Consider the following 17,040-nt stretch of genomic DNA (forward strand, 5'->3'; position numbering starts at 1 on the left):
AACAACGTGGTAGCAGATGCCCTTTCACGTAGATCAGCCACGTTGTCTCTTATGAGCTTGGATACAGATTGGAGGGCTCGACTCTTAGTAGTGTACTCCAAGGACAGGCTTGCATGTGAGGTTTTGGATGGGTAGGTGGCAGATGACAGGTACAGGGTGGTCGATGAGATCATCTACTACAGGGACCGGATCTTCTTGACTGAGGGGTCTCAGCTCAAGAAGAAAATACTTCGGGCATCACATGATTCCCCATTGGTAGGACATCAGGGTTTTACCAAAACCTATAGGGCCATTAGGGAGAGGTTCTCATGGAAGGGCCTCAAGGAGGATGTCCTCCAACACATCCGGGAGTGCGATGTTTGCCAGAGGAACAAGAGAGAGATGAGCCATCCCGCAGGATTATTGCAGCCTCTTCCCATTCCAGAGGGGAAATGGGAGAGTATTTCGATGGATTGCATCATAGGGTTGCCCATGGTACAAGGCAAAGATTGTATCTTTGTCGTCGTTGATCGACTGACGAAGTACCCACATTTCTTTGCCATATCCGCACACTATACAGTAGCACAGGTGGCCAAGCTGTTCTTCAGAGAGATCTTCAGACTACATGGTCTTCCTAAGACCATCGTCAGTGACAGGGACAGCCGTTTCATGGGCGGGTTTTGGCAAGAGCTTTTCCGATACCGAGTACCAGCTATCACCCACAGACGGACGAACAGACGAAGATAGTTAACAAGTGGCTGGAGGGCTACTTGCGTAACTATGTCAGTGGGTAGCAGCGGGCATGGCTGAAGTGGCTGCATCTTGGGGAGTACTGCTACAATACTTCACATCACATGTCCATTGGTATGTCACCATTCTATGCCTTATATGGGTATCATCCTTTATCTTTTGTCGACGTGATGTTTGCTGATAGTAGGGCTCTTAGAGCCAAGATTTGGATCCAAGAGAGTCAGGATATCCTCTGAGCTCTCAAGGATAACATGGCTACAGTGCAAAACCAGCAGAAGCTGTATGCCGACAGGGGTCGGGTGGAGAGGCAGTTCGAGGTAGGGGACATGGTCTACCTATGATTATAGCCATACCGACAATCATCACTGAAATAGAAAGGGGCTGAGAAGCTCAAGCCCCGCTTTTATGGGCCATACAGGGTGATACGCAAGATTGGATAGGTTGCATATGAGTTGGAGCTACCCCAAGGCAGCAAGATTCATAACATTTTTCATGTATCATGCCTAAAGAAGGCACTGGGTAGCAGGTAACCGTGATGGATGAGCTACCACCCATGGATGATGAGGGGCATTTGGTATTGCAGCCGGAGGCTATCATTGACATTGGGGAGAGGCGGTTGCAGAGTAGGACGGTCCGGGAATTCTTGGTGAGGTGGAAGAATTTGCCGGATGAGGATGCCACTTGGGAGAGTGAGGAGATCTTACAGCATCTATCACTTCAGTTGCTTGAGGATAAGCAACATTTTGCCGGGGGAGACTGTAATATTCTTAATTAGCTATAGCTAATTGGAATATTCGATTTTGTTCGATTTTTGCCTTCTATAGTTATTTGTAAATAAAAAGTGAGGAAAGGGGAACATAACTCACTTTCGACTAAAAAGTCACTTCCTAGGTAGCACAATGTTGTGACTTAAGGGGAACCAAGGGGGCCAAAGGGGGACGCAGAAATGGGGCCCACGCAGACACATGGCGGGATTGCGCAGGAGGGAAGGAACACATGGCAAGAAGGGGATCACGCAGGAGAAGGTGAGCCTAGGGATTGTGAGAGGCAGAGGCTATAAAATAGAGAGGAACCCCCTCATTTGGGATCATTCAGTTATGTGCATTTTGAGCTAGTTGTTTCGACTTCTGAGCACGTTGGTTGTTTAGCTAGTCTGCAGCACTATTTAGTGCATTGAGTGTCTCTGTTCGGAGATCTCACCCTTAGCCCTGGGGGACTTCGAGTGCCTGCTTGGGCAAGGTATTTCCATCGGTATTTCAACAGTAGTTTTATCAGCATTTCAGCAACAGTTTTATCTGCGTTTTGGAGTACTGCGGAGCACTTGGAGAGGGACGCAGTTCTTTTTGGTTGTAGTGCTGGATTGGGGTTTGCAGGTGGATTTATGCTGGGTGTTTGAGTAGGGGTCCAGCTCTTGTCTCATTGGAGGATTTTTAGCAGGGTTTCAGGCAGTGTTTCAGGCAGAGTTTAGAGGGGTTTTCTTCAGTGGCAGCGCAGGGCATTGAGGAACTGCGCAGAACCCCAAGGGGGTGTTTTTCGGGGGTCGGCCATTCCAGGAAAGCTTTCTGGGTTTTTCTGGGTTTCTTGAGTAGAGCCCGAATCCAGAGTTTCAGCTTTTTCCGAGGAGGGGAGCAGCCCCAAATCATCATTTGTTTCCTAGTAGCAGCAGCACAGCAGCAACATCCACGCAGAGAGGCCATTCTTGTCATTCTGAGAGTATTTCTTCACTTGCCTTGTGCAAGTCGAGGTGCCATCTATCTGATCACCTCTTGTACTCATTTTATTGCTCAGTATAATAAAATGGCTTAGCATTTTCTTGCTGCATTTCTTGTGTATTTGCTTATATTTCCGGTCTACATTGTTATATGCTGTTCCACTGTTATTTTATCATTTCTGGGTTATTATATCATTTTCACATATTTGGTTGGAGTTTTTGCTGGGGTTTGAGGAATATTCCGGGTTAGGAATATTACACAAAATTAATTAAATTTCCGGCCTAGGATTTTAATTTAATTTTGTCAGAAAAATTAATTAATTGACTGATGAGGGGATTAATAATCTTTCCAACCCTCTAATACTTAGCCATGGTGTCTAATTACGAGGGACCATGCACTAAATATTTTTTTACATAAAGATTTTACAATTAAATATATGAAGGGGGAACACCCGTTCATTACAGACGTTCAACATTTACCCATTTTTGTGACACAAAATATGATTTAGTAGACCAAGTAATTTGTAATAAAATAATCTAGCCAATTAGCTAGGGTTATTCCCAAATTACTTTTACAAAGACTCAATAAAAAACACTAGGACTCAATATCTTGACGACAAAATCCACCCTAGCTTTGGGGTGAGGTTGGAGGGAAAAACTATGCTGATCAATTGTGTTTAGAGACAAATGAATCAGTGAGACAAAAAACCTCCTAAGGTAGAAATTGTCATCAAAATATTATGCTTACCTAGGTTGTTACATAATGATGGTCTTACTAAGATCATTTACATTATAACCATGCGTAATGGGTTTAAACAGAACTGTTCACTGATGATGAAATCTGAAAGGCACGAACACTCGAACATGATAGACCCCTTTTGCTAAAAAAAGGGTGTACTGCTATGGGGTTGTTGACACAGAGTGGTCAACACAACCCATCCAAATCAGGTCCAAAACTAGACCCAACACAAGTCAATAATGGAGAAATGACATACCTCTTGACTGCTGTTCATGAACAGAATTCTGGTCACTGGTTAGGGCTTCTTCTGTAGCCTACAGCAGCCCACCAGCTATGGCCAAAACTCACCTCAAACAGTGCAGCTTCCTTCCATCTTCAAGACTAGGCAACTCGCTGCCTTGTTAGGCTCCTCCACAACCCTGTTTTAGGCTTGGTCAGCTCATCAAACTGTCACTACTGGTCTGCGGTCCAACAAACACAGGACTGCCACCTTTTCGGCCTACTTCAAGGAAGAAATCCCATGTCATACTAGCCCAGAACAGGTCCTCTCCAATGCATCCTTCCAGCTGATTAATTTGCACCTTCAAGCAGTCACAAGGGAACCTAAACGTACCTCCTCTTCCTCGCTGAAGATGCTCCGAATCTGTGGCCACCACAGAGCTGTCTTTCTCCTCCTATACGAGCTGCTTTCCTCACTCCTTCGCTGCCCTTGTGTTGCACTCTTGGATGTGTATCAGAACCTCACACAACACCTCCTTATATAGGATTCTTAAGGGCTCCAACGAACTACCCTTTGAGGGTTTGACAACTGTCATTAGACCTCTAACAACTAGGCCGACTTGACATCTCCTTATGCAAATCCATGCTCGTACTTCAAAAATTAATATCTCAAGATTGACAACTCGGATTTCTGTGATTTTCGATGCATCCAGTTGCTCTCAGAGTCCTCTATCATCTCCATCCATCACATGTAAAAATCTCGTCACGGTTTTGGCCCAACAACTTTGGGTGCAAAAACCCAAGCTTGGGTTTCAAGCCCACAAGTCACTTTTGTGGCGCTCCAACCTCCAAAGCCTGAACCCTAGGGCTTGGAGTACCTCCCAAGCTAACAAAAATCAACACCTAATAGGCCTAAGATACCATAATACATAGTCTCTGCATGGCTTTAGGGCTTTTGACTTGCATTCTTTGGGCTTAAAATGGTGCTGCCAAAAATGAAAGCCTGCATATGTACGCCTGCTGAAATGAGGGGTAATAGGCTCAAATCTGGAAATTTGCCTCAGCTATGCATAATAAATCTCATTTTGAGTTTAATCTGTTAATTTCTTAATTTTTTTAGCATCTAAGTGGATTGATGTGAGATAGAGCTATTTCACTAAGGTTAAATCAATTTAAGATATTATATTGCAAGTGTTGAATATTTTATATGTTACATGCTATATCTTTTATTGGATTTCATTACCTATTGTTAGAGTAAGTCTTTGTGTCTTTTAGTTTACCACATTAAAGATTTACTCAGACTCTTGTATTAACCATTTTATATCAAAGGGATACCCCCCTTGGCCTCTTGAAGCCAGCCTAAAGTGAAGAGGAGTTTGTATTGAGGTGACAGTGATATGACTCCTATCTATTACTTCAAGGTTGCATCCATGGATTGGACTTTTCCACTTAGATGCAAGTTTAGGTGGTAACACCTTGCATGTAAGAGATATGAATATGAATCGAAGCTTTCAGACTTATTGGGCTTCGGCATTTTCCATGAACATTCAAATACAGGATTTGGTTCAAACGTCATGTCCTTACTAAATGGGGCACCGATTTTGCCATGTTAATGTAAGGAACCTTCTTGTCTCTTAATGAAATAGTATGCAGGACCATTCCAATTGGCTTGGCTTTTTTTGCTGCTGCATCTGCTAAGGTATTAAACACTGATACAGCCTGGGAAAACTGGTAGGAAAGATAGGGGGGGAAATTTGAGCCCTCTATGCAGCCACTATGAAAGGAAACAAGAAATAGAGAAGAAAACCTAGTTTTTCTTAAGTATTAGTTGTTTTTAATCTATGGTTAACATGGAGGTCCTTAACTCAAGATTAAATAGGTTGTACCTTAATGGCCTTCAATCTTTTTCCAAAATTTGGATGCTAGCATAAATGCATGAAACTATAATCAATGGTAATTCATGTTGCTTGAACTTCACACATGTTTTAACAATAAATAGGAAGATTTTACACTATTTTTTGTTTGTTACTAGTTGCTGATGTATTCTAGTTTTCGATTTCTGTTTATGTGTGTGCTTTGTGAGTTTGGTTGAAATTGATATTCATGTTGACAATTATTTCTTCTTTGACTTGTTATAGGTTTCTAGCATACGAGAATTATGTGCAAAGTTGAAATATGTCCAAAATCGGCTTCAGGAGAGGATCAAACTTACGGAGCAAGGATTGAAAAATGGGTTTACAGAACTTCCTCGTTTGGAGGTGACTAGCTATCATGCACATGTGCCCTTTTACACTTTTTGACCAACCTAACGTTATACATATAATTTAGGAGGCTGGGTATTTTCCAATTTATGTAGATTGGTATCTTAATAGATTGTCTGGTCCTCTCATTCAGGCCCTGGCTAGAAAACTTGGACTAGATGAATTTGAAAAAGGAGCTGTCCTTATGCTTACGGGTAGGTTGGGATGTTTTTGGGTAATGCCATCTGGTTTTAGTACTATGGATTATTAATTTTTCATTGTAAGTTAAAACTATGATCTACCATAATTTTAGGGATTGCAATATCTCCGGTTGTGAAGAGTATTTTTGACGGTGAAGTTGGAGATGGTAGCTTTCGTCGTTATCGTGACTCAGTGCAGGCATGTAATTACATTGAATTGAACTTTTCAAATGTTTTATTTGTTTGAATTATTGCTTAAAGTTTAACCAGGCTGTGTATTTTGAATAAATATTTATCTTAATCTTTCCTACAGGTGAAAGATATTTTGACAGTCTATTGTGATTCCTTCAAGGAACAGGTACTATTTTTTCAAGTTTTCAGTTTTCTTGATTTTCTAGAATGGTTTTAAAAAACAGGGTTAAAGTTGTCCCAGTTAAGATTTTTGTTGTCTGCTTCTAGCATTTGCTTAAAATTGTAAGTTCATGTTTGGTGTAATTTATTGAATTTGGATTCTGGGCTTGCTGAGTTATTTGAATGGCTAAAGAACTATCCATGAAAATGGCATTGCTAACCTGCATTGAATGGAATCCTGGTGATTATTCATGAAAATATCGTAATCGCAAAAATATCAAGAATACATTCCACTGTTTGGCAAAGCAAATCCTTTATATTCATGGGTGATAAGTATTGTTCAGAATGATGAAAGCTTCATTGACATGATTAAATTACAATACACCGAATACTTCCAATTAGTTGAGCCATTTTGAAAGAATGTATTCTATCAACTTGTCCTTAGCCACCTAATGTATATATTGCCAGAATTACACAAAAGTTTAGTTTTGATGAAATCTAGCGTAGGTAAAGTAAATCATATGAAAAATGCCTAGAGTGCTATCTAGAGTTGGTAAGGAAAATTGGTACTGATATTATGAAGATTGAGGTCAGCAGAGGATCTTACTCGACCTTTTTTCATAGTTCACAGGATATTTTTTTAAAATATAGGCATTATACCAAGTCAAAATGTAATATTCCATTTGATTTATTCTGCTAAAAATTTCCAGGGAATATTTCAATAGAAATTTTGCTGGAAATATTAATAAAATGCGACGCAATTCCACATAATTTTTTGTGAAATTGTTGTCATTGCAACAAATACCCTCCAAACTTTTGGTTACACTTGAATTTTGGAGCCTACTGAGGATTTTGCGATCTATCATTCTATGGTCACTTCGTGGTCATCTAATGTTTTGTAAAGTATTGAGTCCTCTTCTAAGTGTGAAAGTCACTTGCTTATGCATGCTCCGTTTTTGAAGAATTTACAAGTGCGCTTCTTTCGATGCAAGCTTATGTAGGCACTACGCAACTCTTAAAAATAAGGCTTGTGCAATCACTGGTGACATTGACTGCGCAATCCATAAGTATAGTGTACTGTGTAACACATGTTGATAGTTAGTGCATACTCTCCATTGATAGTCCTTCTCACTTCGATTGCAATTGTACTTTTATTTCAATGAGTTTTCTCAACTGTCGCTCTGGCGCATTGTGAGTGTCACTTTCACATTCGCGACTGTCATTTTGGCTTGATTTGACTTTGAAAAGTGTCGTTTTCATGTTATCTTCACTCTGGCATGTATCACTTTCACTTTCTATAAGTTTTTGCAAGTGTCATTTGCACTTTTCTCTCACTTTCCAAAGTGTCGTCTTTTGGTGTGGGAGTGTTGCACATCACAAAAAACGAAGTTATGGTTCATTTCAAGGGGAAAATTTGGTGTCAATGGGTCCTATTTATCATATAGACATGTATTAGACCCATTCCCAAAGTTTCATGTACTGTCGCACAAATGTCGTCATTGTCGTTGCAAAGTGTACCTTAAGTGTCACACTTTGAGAAGTATGTTATTTTGCTATTGCAATAAGGTGACCATGTTGTTTCTAAGTGCTTAATGTTCTATGTTGTGTCGTTGATTGTTCTGAGTGTGTGATCATGTTCAAGTCTTACCTTGATTTCATATCTGCTTCATTGATCCCATACTTAGCCAAATCCTAGAAGATCTTTTGCCTGACCAACTTGAGCTCACTCTGCTCTCCTTGAACTACTCATTGCATAGTGGCATGCCTCAAGCATGCACCGTTACCTCATTGCACAATTCCCGCCTCCAAGGATTGCGCATTGCACAGTCATAGTGCTCAACCCTGGCCTCCTGACCTCCACAACTGCGCAATCAAGCCTCCTTGTCAGTCTCCTTTTGCGCATTGCGTAGTGGTAAGCAAAAAGCTATCTCCCTGCCTTCCTGAGTTGTGCAATTGCGCAATGCCCTAGCCTTCCTCTCTACTGAACTGCCCATTATGTAGTCTCAGTGGCCAAGCCTGCCTAACTGAGCTCCTCAACTACACAGTCTTCTTGCTTAAGCCCCCAGAATTGCTCATTGCATAGTCACAAGCACCGATCCTCCACTCCTGGCCTCTGGAACTGCGCACTGTGCAATCCCTCGGTCTTCCTCCTAATCCAGTACCTAGTTCCAACTCCATCAATGATTTTCATGAAGCATGTTAGACTAGGAGCTTTTCGAGCTGATGTCATCTTTTCATGAGTGATTTCTAGTTGCAAGTGTTATATCTTAACATGACAAGATGATGATTGAAGAAAAGGAGAAGGAGACTCTGCTAGAAGACACTCATGAAGCGGTAAAGAAAAGTTGATCATTGAACAAGAAGATGAAGGGGCACTAGATTGCGACGGAAGTTGGAAGATCAAGATCATAGTAAAGACTCCATATCATTCACCCTTTGGAGGGTGAAGATGAAGAACAAAGCAGATCTTTCATGAAGATGGAGTACCGAACAAACCTCTCACGAAGATTGAAGACAAAGCAGCAAGAAGAACAACTTGGCATTGCCACCTCATCATGAAGTCCATGTCATCATTGTCAAGTTGTGACTTGTACCAGTGTCATCACAATATCATACGTCCGTGTGTCTTGCCATGTCATTTGTGGAAGTAATGATGTAATTATCAAAAGGAAAGTACAAAATGTAATATGTGGAAGTCCAAGGGTCATATGTGGAATGTGAAAAGTCACATAGTCATATATGGACAAAAGAGTCTTTAGGAAAAATCCAAAAGTCATATAGAAGTCCAAAGGTCATATTAGAAGTATAAGAGTCATGAGGGTAACTCAAGAGTCATAGGGGATATGAAAGGTCATTCCTCTTGTTATAAAAGAAACCTCATAACTCAAGCAAATGGATTTTGGAGGCATAGCCTTTGGAGAGCTAGCCTTGGCCTCTCTAGCTTAGCATAGGAGAGAAGATGGTTGTTTGGAGAAGCAAGAAGTGACTTAATATTCCACTATTGGAACTTTTATAGCTCAATCTAGCAGGGGTCCTAGGAGGGGTTCCAAAGGGACTACTACTAGACGAAGTGACAACAATGGGATAAGGACCCACTGTCACCTCAGTTGATGTCTCCTGCTCTTTACGGACTTTCATTGATGGGAGGAGTCTCAGTATAAGGAAATCACTAGGAATGATGAATCAATGATCTGATGGGTAGAGATTTCAAGGGTCCATTCACAAGAGAGACTCAAATAATAGGGCTTGGTTTAGAAGCTAAGTGAAGGGCTCTCTAAAAAAGGATCAAGGGATGACCTCGAGCTTAGGAATATTAAAAAATGATGAATGCCTAAGATCAAAACATCCAAAATCCCTCACTTGTGATCTAAGTTGCAGGAAACGTGCCCTAGGGGTCCGTTTCCGGCCGGAAACGAAACGGAAACGCGTTTCCGCGTACCGTACGGCCTGGAAACGCGTTTCCGCGTACCGTACGGCCTGGAAACGCGTTTCCGGCCGTACAGGCACGTTTCCCGAAATGGAAACTTGCCCGTACGGCCGGAAACGCGTTTCCAGGCCATACGGGCCCCGTTTCCCCAAAAAAATGACTTGTTTTTAAAATTTTTTTTTTTTCTAATTAGTTTTTAAATTTTTTTAGGGTTTCTAAGCTGTTCTAGAAGCTGTTTCTAGGGTTTCTAAGCTGTTCTAGAAATTTTTTTAGGGTTTCTAAGCTGTTCTAGAAGCTGTTTTAGGGTTTCTAAGCTGTGACTTGTCTCTATATATATATATATATTATTATATATATTCGCGTTTCCCCGTTTCCAAAATTTGGGGAGGTCGCGTTTCGTTTCGCTTCCTCGTTTCGTTTCGCTTCCGCGTTTCCCCGTTTCGTGCAACTTAGCTTGTGATTGATGTGTTTATACTAGGGTTCCAAGTGAGGCAAGGATGGCTCATTCAGTGGAAAGATTCAATTAAACTGTGAGCTTTGGGAGAAGCTAGGGTGACTTTCCACGAAAAGCCCCTTGAGAGAAATACTATAAGAGACCAAGGGTTGAGAGATATACCATGGTAAAGGCTCATCCAATGATCACCTATAGTTAAAGAGAAAAGGTTTTGAATGATGAACTACAAAGTTCAAAACTTCAAGAAATCCCCTAGTCAAAGCAACTTCAAGGGTTCCGTCTTGGTGTGATAGCTAGGGCATCAATTTATTTGAAATTCCACCGTCGGAATTCGTTCAAAACTGGAGGATGGCTAGAGGAGACATAAATGAAGAAACTTGTCTGGACATAATACTAAGGTTCCTCATCCCTAAAATTTCGCACCAAGCCCAAGAAAATCTCCTATCCTTAGGGGATGAAGAAACGAGGAAGAAAAGAGGTGAAAGAATGATTTTCGCTAAGCTAATGTGATCACCAAGGATCTTGGACCAATGCCTAGCTATTGGGAAGATTGGAGTCGAAATGATCAAGATTTGGGAGCTTTGCTCTTTAAGGAGGCCTAAAGAAGTAGCTTCACTACTAATGGATGCAGCTACATGACAACTTTAGACTTTTATACTTCGATATGCAATATTTGATGGAGTTTCAAGGTAAAAGGTGCACAACCTACCCCAACGAAAATTCGTTCTTCTTGCCAAGGTGAATAACTTATGTAACAAGCCAAGATTTCAAGTGTTTCTTAAATTCACATTAATTTTTAGGGCACAAGCAAAATCAACTCGTAGCATTCGATACAAGACATAAACTATCAAGAAATTCACATGAAAAGAGCGCTTACATGACAAGAGAGTATATCCATCCATCACATTTGCAAAATAGAAGCTCCAAGAGAGATAGTGGAAATATTCCACACATCAAAATGCATTTAATCATCCAAATCATTCCACAAATTGCAAGTCAGAAATCTTTAGAAAGATATATCCCAAATTCAAATGACGATGAAAGATCAAAGGAACCTCTCTTTTATTTATATGATCCTCCAAGGGATTTGAATGGCCTAGTTATGCCTAATAATGGCCATACAATAAAAATAATGTGCAAAATAACATCCTTTTGGTGACAAGCCCACCGAATAGCTGCACAATAAGAATAATTAGCCTCTCAAGAGGGCCAAAAGGAAAGATAAGTAGCTAAGAGGGCCGTTGGAAGGCTAAATGAAGTCCAACATATGCCAAAATGAATAGAAGGGCTTCAAAAATAGTGACGAAGGGGATGGCCCCTTGATCTCAAAGCAAATGAATTGTGGTGCCCCTAAGTGGTTATTTGGGCACAAAATCATCCTTATGGGTCTCCAACTGAATCGAAGAAGCATGTATCCCATCTACAAGGGTTGAACAATGATGCAAGCCCGCCCTTTGTCTCCCATGGTGAGACACAACCCCCATTTGGTCCCTGGATCAACTGCCTAGTGTGTGGTCCAAGAGTGTAGCTGACTGGGCAAGGTGGTCCAGGTGCATCACCATCATCAAATAGTGGGGCATGAGCGAGCAATGATTGGTGCTGAAGGATCCCATGGCATGACTATCTGATCTCTACTATAGTGGAGGCCCATGCCTCTCAACGCACACCCTATAAATGCTAATATGACCCTCTGGAGGGCTTGCACCCCGTCTAGAGAGACCAGACCCCAAGATGAAAACCCACCCGCAATCTTGCAAAAGATCCAATGCATCTCCTCGCCTTCTAGTACAACATCATTAGTGTAATTGAGCAAATGAGCTTACAAGTCATGGAACCAAGTGGGTGTGAAAATTCCTAAGTCTAACAATCTTAGGAATCGTATTGCAACCAACTGAATCTACTTCACCTAGATTGTAAATTACATTAGAAACTTATTTTAGATTTCTTCTTGAAATATTGAAGTAAACTATTGAAGCAGCCTACACCAAATTAAATATGATTTTGAAACATAGAAACTGAGCAAGGAAATACAAACACATAGGACACCGTTATCTTTGGACAAATGTCCCTAGAAAAACCCAAATGCGGGAAAACCGGTGCAATAGTTTTGAGGATTTATTATTATTAAGCAGTAGCAAAATTTGAATACATTGTTGAATACCTCACAGGCTTATTCAATTACAAGGAGAGAGATACTGGCTGATGCTTTGTGAGATTATCTCACACAATCACTGAGAAAAAGTGCCGGTTGATCTGGTCACTGGATGAGGTGCCCTTGGTAGGCTCTGCGCTGCCCCTACGCTGTCCCAATGTGAACTCTCCTAGGCACTGCGTCACCCATCTGGGGAATCAATCTGCAACTCAGAGTCACTGAGCTCAACCTCTTGGTCTCACCCCGACTTCCGACTATTGAAACTGACTTTGCTGCTAGATTTTCGACTTTCTCTCTCACCCTCTGTGCTGCCTCTATGTGGCCCTGCTTTCCCTGCGTCTGCCTGTGTGTCTGGGCTACTGGATCACCCTCTGCCTCTCTTTGCTATTGATTCTCTGGCTGAGAAAATCTCTCTCTAGAAGCTATCCCTGCCCCTCAATTGCAAGAGATCTCCTTAATCGAATTTTCCTCTTGAGAACTTCTCACTTCAGAAAATTGATTTCTTGATCTCTCTTGGTGTGTATTTTCCAAATGACCCTCAAGCCCCTTCTTATATCTTTCCATTGGACAACCAATAGCCTAGATCAACTCCTAATCAAAGGCTGAGATCATTTTGACTTGATCTCCGTCTTTATCTAGAAGATTCACCCACAATTAGATTAATGCCCATTAATATTTTAATTTTTCTAAGTTTGGACTTAGGAACTCCATTAAAAATATTAATTATTTTAATAAAATAGTCTCTGAGTGGAATTTCCCAAAACAGTTTCTGGGTTCTTTGGAATGCATGTGCCCAAGCCTCCCTGCAAAATTTGAGGCCTAGAGCACATCCGATGCTACCCCAAATCAACACTCCCTCTTAGCGAGGAATGTGCTCTAGCAATATACTGCTGCTGCATACTGCTCTGACTCTGAAGCATCGTCCTCTGCGCTGCTGATGTCTGACATGCTATCCACCAACTACTGCGCTTCTGCTACAACTGTATTGCTGCCTTTGAAATTGATATTGCCAATGCTACATTTGTACTACATCTCCCTTTCAAATGTTGCATCTACTATGTTGCTAGCACTGCCACTACTAACATTGCATCTGTACTGCAACTCAGTTGCTGAGAGAAGCAACTGAAAAACATCCAAAATTACTGAACTAACTGTGTTCAGTATGATACTACGTGAATGCTGGAATTGACTGATGCTAGTCTCTGCGCTGACCCTCTGAATTTATTGCGCTGTTGTTGACCTTTGCTTTGTGCCATCTGCACTGCTGCCAACTTTTCTTTGCGTTGCTTAGACTCTGGCGCTCCTAGCCACTGCAATTGTCTCCTCGACACTCCTCGGCACCATCTGACGCTAGTCCATCCTGCTACTCCTGATCTGGGCTCCTGTAGCAAGGTATTGATCCAAGAGGTGGACTCCTCAAGTATCCTGCCGATTTGCAGCTCTTTCGAACTACAAATCCAAATCAACCCACCTCCCTCTTGGAGGTATCTCGACTGTCATGGCGAACTCCTCCTCTTCAATCTTTGCGGCTGCAACCTTAGGATCGTGCTTCTCATCCTTGCCCTTTTCTACAAAGGACACTGGGATGCATAGTGGCCCATCTCGCCACATCTGAAACACTTCAACGTGGATACGTCCTTCTTTCGTCTTTGTTGCCCTTGCTGCCCCTTCGATGCGATGGCTGCATTCTCCTCCTCCTCCTTGGGCTTCGACCCACTGATGCTGCTGTTGCCGTCAAGTTTGACCTTGACCAGGTCTCTCCTTAGCTCCTCTTGTTTTAGAGCTGCCCACATCTCATCCCAATTCAGAAATGTTGCTCTGCCTAGGATGCTCTGGACAAAGGCTTTCCACTCATCTGAGACAAAATTGAGGGCTAGTCTAATCAACTCTGAATCCCGAGGTGTATGCCCCGCAGCAGACGACTCATCACTAGTTTCCTTCAGCTTTGTGAGGAATGGATCCACATGCTCTCCCTTCTGCTGCATCTAAGCAAATCTTAGCTTCTTCTCTAAGTACATCCTCTACTGCTTGGAAGATCCATGATATAACGTGGCCAAGGCATCCCACATCTCCTTAGCAGTTGCTCTACTAGCAACGTGACACACCACGTGATCATTGACTCCATCCAGGATTATCCTCTTGGTCTTCGCCATCTTAACCTTGTACTTCTTCAGTGGATCTGCATCCACAGGTTCAGCTACCATGTTATCGATGTACGTCTTGAGGGCATGCTCATCTAGAAGGAAAGACATTCTAGCCTTCTAGATGACATAGTCGGATGCTCCGTCCAACTTGTCCTGATCCCGCAAGCCACTGGTTGCAATCTCCTTCGAAAATTGTTGAACAACTCCCTCTTTCTCCCTTCTGCGTAGCTTCTGGGTTGACATACATACTCCCTGATGGAGCTGGTAAGTTTGCTACTCCTCTGCTGCCCAACAAATGAGAAATATTGATTTCCTCGGCAAGAAACCACTGAGGAAGTATTCCCTCACTATGCGATCTGCTTCCTTCTTCCGACGACTTTTCTGCCCAACACTCAGCTTGCAGAAAATTGCGTCCCTCTAGCTCCGCGCTGAGGTTCTCTACTTTCTCCCTTTGCCTTGGCAAATTCTCGATCTGGTAGTCTTACCTCTCTGTCGACTCACTCAGAGAGAGACAACCTCGAAAATATAGCCCTCCTGGCTAGAACTGCACAATCCCTCAGGGGATTCGAACTGCTGCTTGCTGTAGCAAGTTGGCCCTTGCTTCAGTGCTATATCTTCTCTTCCTGTTTCACATCAACAACTTTGATACCATGTGAAAATTCCTAAGTCTAACAATCTTAGGAATCCTACTGCAACCAACTAAATCTACTTCACCTAGATTGTAAATTACATTACAAACTTATTTCAGGTTTCTTCTTGAAATATTGAAGTAAATTACTGAAGCAGCCTATACCAAATTAAATATGATTCTGAAACATAGAAACTGTGCAAGGAAATACAAACACATAGGACACTTTTATTTTTGGACAAATGTCCTTGGAAAAACCCAATGCAGGAAAACCGGTGCAGCAGTTCTGAGGGTTTATTATTATTAAGCAGTAGCAAAGTCTGAATACATCGTTGAATACCTCACAGGGTTATTCAGTTACAGAGAGAAAGAGATACTGGCAGACGCTTTGTGAGATTACCTCACACAATCAATGAGAAAAAGTACCGGCTGATCCAGTCATTGGATGAGGTGCCCCTGGTAGGCCCTACACTGCCTCTATGTTGTCCTAGCGTCAAATCTCCTAGGCATTGCGTCACCCAGTTGGGGAATCGATCTGCATCACAAAGTCACTGCGTTCCGATCTCCCACCCCGACTTTCGGCTACTAAAACTGACTCTATTGCTAGATTTTCTACTCTCTCTCACCCTCTACACTGCCTCTACGTGGCCCTGTTGACCCTGCGTCAGCCTCTGCATTTGGGCTACTGGATCACCCTATGCCTCTCTCTGCTGATGATTTTCCGGCTGAGAAAATCTCTCTTTCTCCAGAAGTTGTCCCTGCCCCCAACTGCAAGGGATCTCCTCAATCGAATTTCCCTCCTGAGAACTTCCCACTTCAGAAAATCTATTTCTTGATCTCTCTTGGTGTGTATTTTCCAAATGGCCCTCAAGCCCCTTCCTATATCTTTCTGTTGGACAACCAATAGCGTAGATTAACTCCGAATCAAAGGCTCAGATCATTTTGACTTGATCTCTCTCTTTATCTAGAAGATTCACCCACAATTAGATTAATACCCATTAATATTTTAATTTTCCTAAGTTTGGACTTAGGAACTCTATTAAAAATATTAATTATTTTAATAAAATCGTTTCCGGGTGGAATTTCCCAAAACGGTTTTTGGGTTCTTTAGAATGCATGTGCCCAAGCCTCCCTGCAAAATTTGAGGTCTAGAGCACATCCAACGCTACCCCAAATCAACAGTGGGCACTTCATAGTGGCATGCCCTTCTATAATGGGCTTTAGAGTGTACAAGTGTCTCCAAGTTCATGAAGGAGGTTAATCAAGGGCCCTATTAAGTGGTTTCAACCTCTAAGGGAGTGACATGTGCATGGTACATCTGTCATATGGCAGGTGTCATGTGATATAATGATGGTACAGAGTGGGGTATCAGGGAAGGCTCTAAGACACATCCTATGGTACAAGGGTAGCTATGATGAGGGAAGCCCACTCGGGTGTATAGATGTAGAAGGGAGCAATCGTGGTACATGAGTTACCTCGACCTTTGTTTTTCTACCCTTCTTGATATGCTTTTTGCCTTTTATTGATTTTTCTTTTATAACTACTTGGGGCTCTAGGGGATGAGAGCATGATGCAAATGATATAGCAGTGAATACCCCCTTTAAGGTTGGACAGTTCATCACCCACCTGGGGTTGGGACAATCATGGGTTTCTTAGTGATGCAGGGGGCGAATATAGGGGCCCTAGGAACTAGGGTGATGGTCATGATGATAGGGGTAGAGCTCATGTTGGCTCTTGCCCATGTGCTAAATTTGTATGTCTTGACCATCTTTTGCATTTTATGGTACATTTCCTATTGAGAGTGGCCAAACTATGCTTTTTACTTCTTTTTTAGCTGCATCAACTTCTAGGGTATCGTTCCTGGCTCGACCCAAAGTGTGGACAAGGGGAGGGGGAGGCTAACTCGTTGTGGACCCAATGGATAAATGTGGACCCAGATGGGAAATATGTGAAAAGGAGTTATAATGAGTGGAGGGGGAGTGATGTATGTGATGTCAGTAAGTGGGACCACACAACCAAAATCGGGTTTTCCCATGTAGTGACACT

The 17,040-nt window shown here is 42.1% G+C and overlaps 1 protein-coding gene across 2 annotated transcripts in view; it reads left to right on the forward strand.

Annotated features, from left to right (window-relative positions):
- LOC149232873 (uncharacterized) overlaps positions 1–17,040 on the forward strand; it is a 538,221-nt gene that overhangs the window by 167,160 nt on the left and 354,021 nt on the right. For both annotated transcript variants that reach the window (XR_016248192.1, XM_089379531.1), the window contains 4 exons: positions 5,537–5,656; positions 5,793–5,853; positions 5,952–6,037; positions 6,152–6,196. Coding sequence is in view for 1 of the 2 variants with exons in the window: in XM_089379531.1 (XP_089235657.1) it covers positions 5,537–5,656; positions 5,793–5,853; positions 5,952–6,037; positions 6,152–6,196 (312 nt within the window). In the remaining variant the exon portion in view is untranslated. The remainder of the gene's footprint in view (positions 1–5,536; positions 5,657–5,792; positions 5,854–5,951; positions 6,038–6,151; positions 6,197–17,040) is intronic.

This window comes from Pinus tabuliformis, chromosome J (assembly GCF_031772625.1).
Source record: "Pinus tabuliformis cultivar Carrire ecotype Pingquan chromosome J, CPIR1, whole genome shotgun sequence".
Classification (NCBI taxonomy): Eukaryota; Viridiplantae; Streptophyta; class Pinopsida; order Pinales; family Pinaceae; genus Pinus; species Pinus tabuliformis.